The 12,798-nt window shown below is 36.8% G+C and overlaps 1 protein-coding gene across 19 annotated transcripts in view; it reads right to left on the bottom strand.

Moving 5' to 3' along the window:
• The window catches only part of ANKS1B (ankyrin repeat and sterile alpha motif domain containing 1B), a 1,271,383-nt gene that overhangs the window by 531,358 nt on the left and 727,227 nt on the right, over window positions 1–12,798 (bottom strand). For 16 of the 19 annotated variants that reach the window (XM_039471669.2, XM_074402369.1, XM_074402366.1 and 13 more), the window contains 2 exons: window positions 7,835–8,424; window positions 5,759–5,831 (listed from right to left, as the gene is read on the bottom strand). In XM_039471669.2, coding sequence (XP_039327603.2) covers window positions 5,759–5,831; window positions 7,835–8,424 — 663 coding nt within the window. The remainder of the gene's footprint in view (window positions 1–5,758; window positions 5,832–7,834; window positions 8,425–12,798) is intronic. The other 3 variants (XM_074402368.1, XM_074402363.1, XM_074402365.1) reach the window with 1 other exon arrangement.

Genomic DNA, 12,798 nt, shown 5'->3' with positions numbered 1-12,798 from the left:
TTTTTATGTCTTGCAGTTTGTTCAATGTAACACAAGATTATTAAAACCAGTTTAGAAATAGGAGGGTGTCTGTAAGATTATCTGTCACCCTTGTATTGTGAAGCCTGTGCACTTGATTACTCTGCATGTTTGCTGTTGTGTAATAATGACAAGCACATCCCGTGGAGCCAATTACTGTCTTCACTTTATTTAAGTGATCCTCTATCCCATCAAGAAAATCTTCAACCTGATTCTTAGAAAAGTGTGAGAATTTGAAGTATCCGTTCCAATGAAGGTGGTAAATTTCCTAACTTGAAAGCACTTTCTTATGATTACAATGACAATTAAAGAAAGAAAATTTCAAAAAAGATTCCACATAAAAGCAACTTAGGAGTAATTATACCTTAAATAGAATCTCAGTGATCAAAATGATAAGCAAGATTTTCCCAAGTATCTTTCTGTGAAGTGCACTCTAATGAGAAAGAGAAGCCATGCATACTCTGACAAAAAGGCAAGCAAATTATATTTATGAATTACCTGTTATTTTTTAAGCTATAAAGTTGAGCATTCTCAATCTGCAAATCCCAAATGAGAAATGCTCCAAAATCTGAATTTTTTGAACACCTATATGACACCAGAAGTAGAAAATTTTGACTGTATTTTGACATGTCACAGACAAAATATAGTCAAAATTTGGTTTTGTGCACAAAATTATTAAAAATATTGTATAAAATTACTTTCACGCTATGTATAGAAGGCGTATATGAATAACAAATTAATTTCATGTTTAGATTTGGGTCCCAACTCGAAGATATTTCATTATATATATGCAAACATTCCAAAATCCAAAAAAATTTAAAATCTGAAACACTTCTGGTCACAAGCATTTCAGATAAGAGATACCTAAACTGTAGTAGTACAATGTATAGTTTAATCTTGCAACAGTCTTATAAGGTGGTTATTAAAAGTCTGAGTTTCTAGGTGAGGAAATTGACATCAGAGAGATCAGAAATTGTAAAGCTGGAACTTGAGACCAGGTTCATCTAACTTCAAAACCTGTTATCTGAAAGGATTCTAAACATGCAAACCTGAGAGTACCTGATGATATAGAATATATTATCACGTCAAATATCCAGCTTCACCAAAGAACAGGGTGTTTTACACAATATGAGGCATTGAATATAATTGAATCCTATGCCAATACTGATTTGTTTGGCATTTGAGTCTCACTTCAAGTGGGAAACTAGAAGTTTTGTTTGTGAAACTTATGAATTAATAAGTTCTGAGTATCAAAAGGACTGACCTAAACAAATTCAGGAAATTATATTTATTCTTATTTCTGACTTAGTTCTGGATAGTTGATGTTGCTGAATAAGTTTCAAAATACTATCTAATTGCTGAGAAAATTGGGGTGGGAGGAAAAAGAGAAAATTGATTTCTATTAGTAAAACTATTGATGATTCATAGAGACCTCTCAAACTTTGAGTGGGTTCATATTTATAGGAATAAAGATGAGAAACTTCCAAATCTTTTCCTGATCCAATAAATATTTTGTTTATAAGATATCTGACATTAGAAATGTATAAGTGGGGGGACAGCAAACAAAAATGCTGAGACAAAATGGGCAAGAGCATACAAAATGTAATACTGACTTTTGATCCTTTATCTCCATTGCTTATGATTTTATTCTCCCAATTGTCTTATGAGGTTTTAAGCAATGAACATAAGTGTTCAAAAAACTACATAGCTCTGTTCAAGTCAGCCATAGCACTTGACTCAGTAGCCTTCCAAAGCAAAACTTTGGAGATAGACAACACATACTATGTAAAACAGTGTTTCCTCTTGCTCATTTTAAATTTACCTCCCATTAATTTCATTGCCTGTCTTTTCCCAACTGTCAAGCAAAAATGTATGATCAGATTTCATCAAAATCATTTAGACCATTAGACTCTTCTTTATTTGCCAAGGAATCCTAGAATTTTAGGTTCTCTTTTAGTAACTACTCTGCTATGGTACCAACCGACTGGTGCGTTTGTTACAACATGTATTCCAACTGACACACCACAACAATTCCAGGGACGACAGCAAGTTTAACATTAAGATTTTGGGACTAGCTGACATTCTAAGATTCTTAAAGAAAGGGCTTATGTGTACTTATTTTGGTATGACCACAGCAGCAAACACAATGTCAGCATCACAATAGGACAAGGTGAGAGCTAAAATTTAATATATATCTACTTACGTTAGATTTTTATTTATTTATTTATTTTTTATTGCATTTTAGGTATATGCCATCATGCGTCTCTATAATCATCCTCTATTAGTATTTTCATTTCTGTCAATGGGGAAACTGAGTAAATCGCCTAAAATAAAGCAGCTAGTAAATTACAGAGCTGAGATTTGAATTTATGTCTGTCTGACATTTTCTTTTCCATGTGATTTCTCAACCCACACTCAGTACCCAAAATATGATTCGTGGAATGCCATTTCATAGGGTTGTTTATTACATCTCTAGTTAAACCTAACCTTGAGAGGGAAAAAACTGCAACTCAGCAAAACTGCAATTCACAACTAGTCTAACGGCCAAGTGGAATGCTACATCCCATGGTCAATCACTTAGCACAGAGTAGTGTGATAAAGAGGTAAAAATTCAGGCACACACAGAGCCAGCCTTTGTTAACAATGATGCTTCTTTGGGGACTGAGACTCTACTTTCATTTTAACTGCTATTGCAGAAAAATGATAAATAAAAACAGTAGGTAGGATGGCAATATGAGAGGTAGAAAGAGAATTAAGAAAAAATAATTTGTGAATTTGTTTACCACTAAAATGCCCTTAAATGGCAGCTTTGTCTGAGTGGCACTTTTAACATTTATTTTTACTTTTTTATAATCATGTTTATGACATTTTTATGGTTCTGTGGCAGTATATATTTGAAGAATTTTAGAACATTAATGTCCAATGTTACCTAAGTTTAACTGTGGACTTAATGCATGAAACACCATTCCAGCAGAAAAGCACTCCTAGCCTGAGCATCCTCAGTATTGAAGAACTTACCATCCACCTAGCAGCCACTCTATCTTTGAATAAAGATAGAATGAGTAAAGTTGATAAGAAAAGAAATTCTTACCTTTACATCAATCAAAGATCTGTATTCTTATAATTTCCCTGAAATTATTCTGTAAGCACGTCTGAAAGAATTATATGGCAACATATGTTGGTAGGCTGGTTGCTTGGGTTTTGGCAAAGTCCTCAGTGTTTGTCAGCATTTCTGAGTGAGAGAACTGGCTACACAGTCTATCTTGTAGCTAATATCATACTCGTGTCACTAAACATATGTATGCAATTTTGAGAATTGTTTCCTAATTCTTCAGTTTTAAAATCTAATGCAAACTTGTATTTCAGAAAAGAGTATTGCTTGACCTTTCTGAAAATCATCACTCAATTAACATGAGTCCTAGCCAGCTTAGAATAAAATAACTTCTCACTTGTTCCAACATAAGAGAAACAAGCAAGATTTTCCTACTAGGGACTCACTTAGACCTGCATATTCTTTTTAGTGATTGCAATACTACTTCTTAGTCACCCAGGCCAAGCCAGTATAAAATAACCATTCTCCAACTTTCCTGGTCTTAAGAGTCACTTGGATTGCTTGTTTAAAAGGCTTATTTGTTGAGCTCCACCTCCAGAAATACTGATTTAGTAGGACGGAGCCCAGGAATCTTCATTTTTCACCAGTGCTAGACGTGATTCTGATACAAGTGGTTTGTAGATCACATTTTGAGAAAAATTACCTTATGTTATTGTAACTGTAGTTCATTCAGTTTTGCTTCAATACAAAATTGCAAGGATAATACTATTGGGTTTTCTAGATATAGGATCATGTCATCTGCAGAGATAGTTTGACTTCCTGTCTTCCTATTTGGATGCCGTATTTGTCCATTTTCACACCACTATAAAGATACTACCTGAGACTCGGTAATTTATAAAGAAAATAGGGTTACCTGATTCACAGATCTGCATGGCTGAGGAGGCCTCAGGAAACTTATAATCACGGCACAAGTAAAAGGGGAAGCAAGGTACATCTTACATGGTAGCAGAAAAAACAGAGAGTAAGGGGGGTAGTACCACACTTTAAGACCATCAGGTCTCATAAGAACTCACTCATTATCATGAGAACAACATGAGGGGAACCACCTCCATGTTCCAGTCATCTCCCATTAGGTCCCTCCTTTGACATGCTGGGATTGCAATTTGAGATGAGATTTGGGTGGGAACAGAGCCAAACAATAGCAGATTTCCTTTATTTCTTTCTCTTGCCTGACTGCACTGGCCAGAACTTCTAATACTGTATTGAATAGAATAGAGAGGGCATCCTTGTCGTGTGCTGATTTTCAAGGAGAATGCTTCCAGCTTTTGCCTATTAAAAAGAATGAGATTATATCCTTTGCAGGGACATGAATGGAGCTGGAGGCCAAGAACAGAAAACCAAATTCTGTATCTTCTCACTTGTAAGTGGGAGCTAAATGATGAGAACACATGGACACATAGAGGGGAACAACACACTGAGGCCTTTCAGAGGATGGAGGGTGGGAGGAGAGAGTCAGGAAAAATAAAGGGTACTAGGCTCAATACCTGGGTGGTGAAATAATCTGTACAACAAACCCCCCTGACACAAGCTTACCTATGCAGCAAACATACTTGTACCCCTCAAGTTAAAAGTTGTAAAAGAAGAAAACTGCAAGGATGATAAGATTTGGGGTGTTTTCATAATTTTTCATACATGTCAACTGAGAATATCAAAACGAATCACCAGGCTTTTTTGTCTGTGATGTGTGCCCGTGTTTGTCACAAAATTCACACTTTTTAACTGTGCCACCTTACACTAAAATGGTCATTATACCCAGCTGTACTGGAGTAGACGTGTGTGTGTGTGTGTGCGCGCGCGCGCGTGTCCGCGCGCGCGTGCACACGCACGTCTTGGGGGCTCCAGACATATTTGGTGTTAATACATAAGTAATGCAAATATCTCTGTGTCTGCTACAAAACACAAACAAGAAAAATGAATAGACTTCGATATAATATGGCCTTCCACTTCCACTCGGAGCTTTAGTTGTAGGGGATAAAATAATACTAAGAGTAATATATCAAGTAGTGATTGCAAACCAACTATTTGCAAAAGTGTGGTAAGCATTAATGGATACATGAACATGATTAACACACAGTTCTTGCCAAATTGGAGCCTGCAACTTGGCAGAAGTTGTTAGTCACTTTGGTCAGGTGAATGATTCACTGAATAAGAAATACTAGTGTATTAAGTCATCAGATGCTTTAATGCTTTGAAGTGCTTCATACTGAGCTCTACATAAAGTGGAAACTTTGTGTGTGTGTGTGTGTGTGTGTGTGTGTGTGTCTATATATATACTTGAAGACAGGGTCTCACTACCTTGCCTGGCTGGTCTCAAACACCTAGGCTCTAGCAATCCTCTGGCCACAGCCTCCCGAGTAGCTGGGACTACAAGCACATGCCACGGCGCATAGAAAAACTTCACTGGCATAGTAAAATAGCACATGGGAAAATCCTCTCAATTTGCTAAGTCAATATTCTTATAACTGATGTTGCTTATAAGGTATTGTTGTTAGATCTGAAAGTGGAATAAAATAATTTGTAGTTACTGTTATGATTTTTAAAAATGCAATTATCTAAAGATTCCTATAATTTTCTCACTATTCCTTAAGCACATGTATTCAATATAATGTAGAGGAAGTTTTCCCTTACTTGTGGTCTCACCATTCATCTCTTTAAGTTCATTGTTGATTCCAACATCTATGGAACTCATTATCTTGTCAATCTGTAAGAAACAAAAACCATTTAAATGGACTACTACATTTACTTTTAACACTGCATTTTAAAATAACTTTCAAATAAAGGGAGCAAATATTTTTGGTGTTATTACCATAGTGTTCCGCAGTTAAGAGACTAATAGAGAAAGATTTAAAGGAAAGTAAACATCTTTGGGATTGTTTTATTAAAATGTAAAGTATGCTCCTCTTTCTTAAACTTTCAAAATCAGTTTGCCTTTTCTTTGTGTTTCTTGAAATAAACTTTATACTTGGATGGATTGGTAATTTAGGAACTGTGGATTCTTCAAACTCAGAAAGGGCTGTAGATAAATTCATGTGACAAAGTCTTTGCTCTCTGGCATCCTTCTTTTTCTGACTAAGAACATATCTCCCATCTAACTGGTAAAGGAGCAGGTTTCAGGGTGTGGAGAGCATGGCCACTGGAGCAAAGTTTTTTGTTTTTGATGGAGTCTCACTCTGTTGCCCAGGCTGTAGTGCAGAGGCACTATCTTAACTCACTGCAACCTCTGCCTTCCAGGTCCAAGCGGTTCTCGTGCCTCAGCCTCCCAAGTAGCTGTGATTACAGGTGTGTGCCACCACACTCCACTAATTTTTGTGTTTTTAGTAGAGACAGGACTTCACAATGTTGGCCAGCCTATTTCTGAATTCCTGGCCTCAAGTGATCTACCTGCCTCGATGTCCCAGAATGCTGGGATTACAGGCGTGAACCACTGTGCCCAGACTGGAGCCAAGTTCTAACCAAATGGCTTGATCAGCCACAAGTTTATTAGTGGCATCTAATCACCAGCATCTAGGCATGAAAACAACTTAATTCTAAGATCTAAGTTAAATGTTAATTAATTTTGCCTCCACAACAAGATTTCAGAAGATATTCACTAAATTGATAAATATAAGAAATGGCTATACTTGAGAAACTAACCATCTACTAGTAGGAAATTTAAAGGAAGATATGACTGTTTAAGCTGTAGCAATTTATGGCTTAATGCCTCTCCTTGATGTTAGCAATCCTCTCCTGAATAAGATAGCAGGTTTCAGAAAGGACAATGGGCATTACTTAAATGTCCCAATTTTGTTCACCCTGAAACAGATGCAGAGATATTAAGAGATTTTCCCAAACAGCTCACTTCATAATATCATTATCAGAACCATATCCATTTCTAGTTCTCTGAATACTATAATGACCTATCGTGCTTCTAAACCTAATCCAACTGGTATAGGCTTTTCAGAGATAATATGTGATGTGTTAGAATGAAATACCAAGAGAGACTGTGGTTCATTCTCTGAAGAAATTCAAGAAAAAGCAAGAAACTTTATTATTTTATGATGCAGTCCTCCTTAGGGACAAGGGATAATATTTTATAATCTTACAAGGGTACTTATTTTCTAAATAACTTTATGAAATTAAAGACTTTGTCTTTAAGTAGAGCTTAAATTGGTGATATTTGAACCTCAAATATTTTTTTCTTTGTTTCCCTGATAGCTGCAAAGGGGAAATATCAAATGATGTGTGTTTATTGTATGCTGCTTGGAGAACAGCTAGGACACTTTATTTACTATGAAGATTCTAAGGAGCTCTTCTGAAAATATAAGATACTTTAAAGAAGGGAGACAAGCTAACAAAGAGTTTGGCAAGTAGTAAAACAACATAGAGCAAAATACCAAGCTTTTTCTCAATTTGTCAGCTGCAGTGCCTGGTAGGACAAGATGTGAACATTCTCTTGTACCTCATAGCTAGTTATTACTTCTGCTTGATATCAATTTCTATGGAAACAATAGATTAACCCACATGTGTAGAACTGTGTTTGTTTTTATACTTGCTGTGAAATTACCATGCATTACCCATAGAAGCATTTCCTTCCAGTTGGAGCTGTATGCATTTGTTAATTTTTTTTTTTTATTTTGAAAGACCTAAAAAGCTGAAAATGCTTTCCCCAAACCTCCCTCAACTCCAAAGCCTTATATAATGAACAGCAAGAAGAACAGATCTTACTTCTTCCCATTCCGATGTGAAGGATGGTGTTCTTTCAGAATTTCCTTTAGAACTGTGTTCTGCAGTGGAAGATTCACTCCAGTTAACTATTGATGTTTTCTCATTGGAAGGATAGGCAATGAGATCAGAATCAGATTTAGAGACATTTTTTGACAAATGCATGTCGATCAAGGCTTTAGGCAATGACCTTATTCTCCCCAGAGTACAGGCTCTCTCCACAAATCCCCCTGTATTCATAACCCACTGGTCCCCATTCCGGGATCCACTCCTGGTTGATCTTGTGCCAACAATGGTATGGTTTTCGAGTTGGTTGCTTTTTTTGTGAAAAATTGTTCTACTGACCACTTTGGGTTTAATTTTCTTTACCAACGGTTCTGAGTTATTTTCTATTGGAGATTTCTTGAAAGGCAAAGGACTGTTTGCCAAACTGACTTCATCTTGTCCTTTTTCACACTGTTCTCTTTTCCCATAGAGATGAAATGGATTTTCAGGGGACTCACAGGCTGGAGAGGATCCATGGAGCAGGCCTGCAAATTGCCCAGGATCATATTCTTTTGGGGGATCATTGTCATCCTGTTGGGAGAGGTCATCTGCAAAAGGAAGGAGGGATATCAGGATGCTTGTTTATAGAGGTTTTTGAAAGCTATGATATAATAGCAGTGCCCTTAAGAACATGTGCAATATCTAGACATTTGTTTTACTGCTACATAGCAATACCTTCACTTTATGAAATACCCATGATCCCACAGTGCCATGTATAGAATGAATGTATGAGTGTGTGTGTGCACATGTGTGTGCATGTGTGTGTGAATCATTCTTCCTGATATACCTTAGAGTTCATTTCAAAAGTGTGAATTGTGTATGAATTGAATGACTTCATTCACGTCTCTCTTGAACCCAGGGTATATGTTTTATAGCAAATGAACAAAACTGGGCTTTCTTGAAGTAGGACACACACATCTAAACTCTCTCAGTAAATGAATCATCGTGCAGTAGGACATCAGGCAGGTAAGTCAAAGTCACGTATAATGATAACCCTCTGCCCTGCTCCCAGCAAATAAATTCAAAAACAAAATTTTGAAAAAAAGTATTATTAAAAGTAATTTAAGTTTTAAATAATCCTGATCATACTACCTTAAATATAAAATTAAAAATAATTTTATGCAGATTACATAATTTAGACAAAAATTTTGTTCAGACTTAACATAGGCAAACAATGCAATCCATAATATCAGAAAAAGTAAGGCTCTAATATAAGAAACTAATGTTGAGCTATTAACACAAAGGTATCTTTTTCTTTCTTCTCTTAAATAGCGTTAACTATTTACTAATTTCTTCAGATCTTTGGAGATGTAATACAGGAAGGAAATCAATGATGAATGATAATTTTTATTCCTTTGGAATTTTTTCTAAGATAAAACACATATTTTCTTTGAGATTTAAAATACATCATGCTTTTTGGGACTTAATTTGTCTTTTAAACACATACTGTATAAAAACCTGGCCAAAGAATTTAGCAAAGAAAGTGCACCTTTTTTTTTTTTTTTTTTTTTTTTTTTGAGACAGAGTTTCGTTCTTGTTACCCAGGCTTGAGTGCAATGGCATGATCTCGGCTCACCGCGACTTCTGCCTCCTGCGTTCAGGCAATTCTCCTGCCTCAGCCTCCCGAGTAGCTGGGATTACAGGCACGCGCTGCCAAGCCCAGCTAATTTTTTGTATTTTTAGTAGAGACGGGGTTTCACCATGTTGACCAGGATGGTCTTGATCTCTTGACCTTGTGATCCACCCGCCTTGGCCTCCCAAAGTGCTGGGATTACAGGCGTGAGCCACCGTGCCCAGCCCAGAAAGTGCACTTTTTTCAGTGTTCATTTAAATTCATATTGATAGCTAAATATTGCCAAGATCAAAATTTAAATTACCTGATAAGCCCATAACTCACTGTTGCAAAGAACTAAAGTATAGCAACTGTGCTAGATAATGACAACAAATCCAAAGTTGATTTGCTGATTCATACTTTTGATAAGCTAGTTATAATCATAAACACCAAACACTAACATTTTTATAAATTAACAAGTAACATTTAATGGATAAGTGCTATTTGCTAGGCACCAAATTCAGAATTATATTTATATCATCTCATTTGATCCAATAACAATCCTATGAAGTGATTATTAATAGTAATTATGATTTTTTGATAGTAAGAAATGGCCAAAGTATTTAATTATCATATTTTTATGAAATTGACAACCATTATAAGTCTCATCAGACATTGGCTTAGAAATTGCTACAGACACATCTGTTCTTTATAGTGAAGACTGGCCCCAGGTCTCTATACTGCTCTCTGTCTGGGAACTGGTAAAAGTAGGTATATTCCTGGCTGTACGTATCTCTAGACTTTACCCTAGTTCCTGCTTGATTTTTCCAAAGAGAAGATGGTTACCCGTCCAGCTAGCATACCAGCATCCTGAGATTGAAGAAAGAAGAGTGACAGGAAGAGAGATCCAAAAAACATGATCTACAAAAGCAACAATCTGCACCCATCTACTACTATTACACTCACTGTCTTCTCACAAAAACAAAACAACGCAATAAAACCTCATCCCTTTCTAAAGTAGCCACACTATCTTGATAACTCTATTTTGCCTTCCCCTCACAACAGAGACAATTCTAGGGGTAGAATAGTGAGTGGATGATGGGATAAGGCAGCTTTGAATTTTCTCTAAAGACTAGAGTTTATTGCTGAGTATGTGCATCGCTAAGAAGTCAAAATTAACATTTAGGCAACTTAAGATGCTGGCATTTCTCCACCTAGTAAGTAATTAAGTTGAGATTCAAATGAACATCTATCAGATTCTGACATCCATTGGCCTTGCAAATATATTGCTATTACAGATAAACTTTTTTTTAAATCTAGGGTTGGTTTATCCATAGGACAAGCAAGCAGGCTCTTTGTTGAGAGAGACATGCTTCTCCTGTTCAGGACTATGTCTGGAGTTTGGGAAAAGTGGACTAAAAGCATTAGAGCTTTTTCTTCGTTTTGTTTTGTTTTCTTCTTGGAGATAAGCTAATACTAAGAAGAAAATAAGGCCTAGCATTTTGTTCCAATATGTATTTTTTTCCCTTGGCTACTTGGATCTCACATAGTGCTTTAACGACATAAGCAGGTTGGTATGGGTGACAGTAATGGTGAGTAATGTAGTAGCAAGGAGGAATTCTGAAATAAGGAATTTCTGGAATTTCATCTTGAAAGTTACTGAAGAAGGATAAAGGGTCTGAATTTGAAAGGAAAATTAAAAAGAACTAGCCTGTTGTGGGAAAAAGATTCTGTAAATCTCAGCCTAAAGAGTTTCTGACAATGTTCATTATCTAGAATAATAAGAATTTTAGGGGCATAATATTATTTAAAGTTTTCTGCAAATATTATTATTAGGTTACCAACCCCTCTGTAGTTTGACCACAATAACTATAATTTCAACCCCATAAGGCTTTGTACTGTCTAAGTCCTCTAGACACAAGCAGTCACTTCTCAAAGTAAAAGAGGATTTTGTTATTAGCTTATAAAGCTTAGTTTTTTGAATAGCAGTTCTTAGCATTGTGATGGTAACGTATCTGTCAAGAGTGGTGAAAAGACAAATATGACTTGCTTTTTCCAGTGGCCAAATTCTAAAGATTATTCAAGTCAAAGGAAATGAGAAGTTGATATCAAGTGTCCTGGAAAACCTGTGTGGTGGACTGATGGCAGTTATGGCCCCAGACTGCTCACAGCTCCCTGCAGACATGGCCCTCCCTGTATCCAGTCCTCACATGCTGACTCCCTTGCAGCGTGGCCATGTGCCTTGCCCTGCTCAATCAGACCGCAGCAAATGTGATATGAATAGAGCGTGTGTGTGCATTAGGCTTGTTCTCTTGTTGCTCTTGGGACTCGCCTACCATGTGAACAAGTCAGGCTGGCCTGCTGGAGGATGAGGTGACACTTTATCCAGCTGTTTCAAAATGTGGGTTTCATTATTTTTCAGGTGTGTTGAAACCAACAGATCAGGAGACAATTGCCACTGAAGATAGATGCTGTACTTATTGGTCCAAGAAGAAAGGCCTGCCACATTACAGGGTACCACAGGGAAATACCAGGGTCCATCAGAAAGAGGCTGACAAAGTGAGGGGAGATTGTGGCAAGAGTCTTTATTATGGTTTCCGTGAAAAGAAACACACAAAGCAGGAATAAGCAGGTTTAGGACTGGCTAGTTTGAATAGTTTCAGCAGACTCTGGGTCATAGGAACTGTACCTAGTTGTCTGGTAATTAGAGCAGGTGAATGAATAGTGGCCTAGAGAGTGAGAGCCAGATAAAGGAGGTAACTGGGGGTATGGGCTCTGGATTTGTTAATTTGCATAAGAAAAGCATGCTCATGGGTGCTGTTGACTATCTCTAAAAACTAGCCCTAAGAGGGGCAGTCCCTCCACAGCAAAAGCCTGAGGCCAAGGCCTAAAAATAAAAATACGCAAATAAAATAGAAAATAAAAGACATGGTTAATACATCACCCAGTCCTGTCACCCCAACCCAAAGCCAGCCAACTTCCACCTATGTGAGTGAGGCCATCTAGGACCTACCAAACTCAGACCATTCTGCCAATACCACCGGCACATTAGCAAGCACAGCCAAGAGGAGCTGAGGCTTGCCCAGGCCAGAAGAAGATACCCACCAGGATCATGAGCTATATTAATGGCCATTAAGTTTGAGATGGTTTAATATATGACAATAGATAACTAAGTCAACCTATATTCCAAGTTTTAAAGAATGAATACATTCTTCAAAATAAATCCTGGCAATATTTATATTTCCACATCTGGAAAATGATGATAATAATAGAATATACCTAAAAGTGCTGTGAAGTTTGAATGAAATAATAGAATAATAAAAATTTCTAATGATGGTATGTTCTGTGAAAAAAAAAGCAAAGTAATAAG

The sequence above is a fragment of the Saimiri boliviensis genome, chromosome 7, assembly GCF_048565385.1.
Source record: "Saimiri boliviensis isolate mSaiBol1 chromosome 7, mSaiBol1.pri, whole genome shotgun sequence".
In the NCBI taxonomy this organism is placed as follows: Eukaryota; Metazoa; Chordata; class Mammalia; order Primates; family Cebidae; genus Saimiri; species Saimiri boliviensis.
Note: the sequence above shows the minus strand (reverse complement) of the source record. Positions and strands in the feature narration are given on the sequence as shown.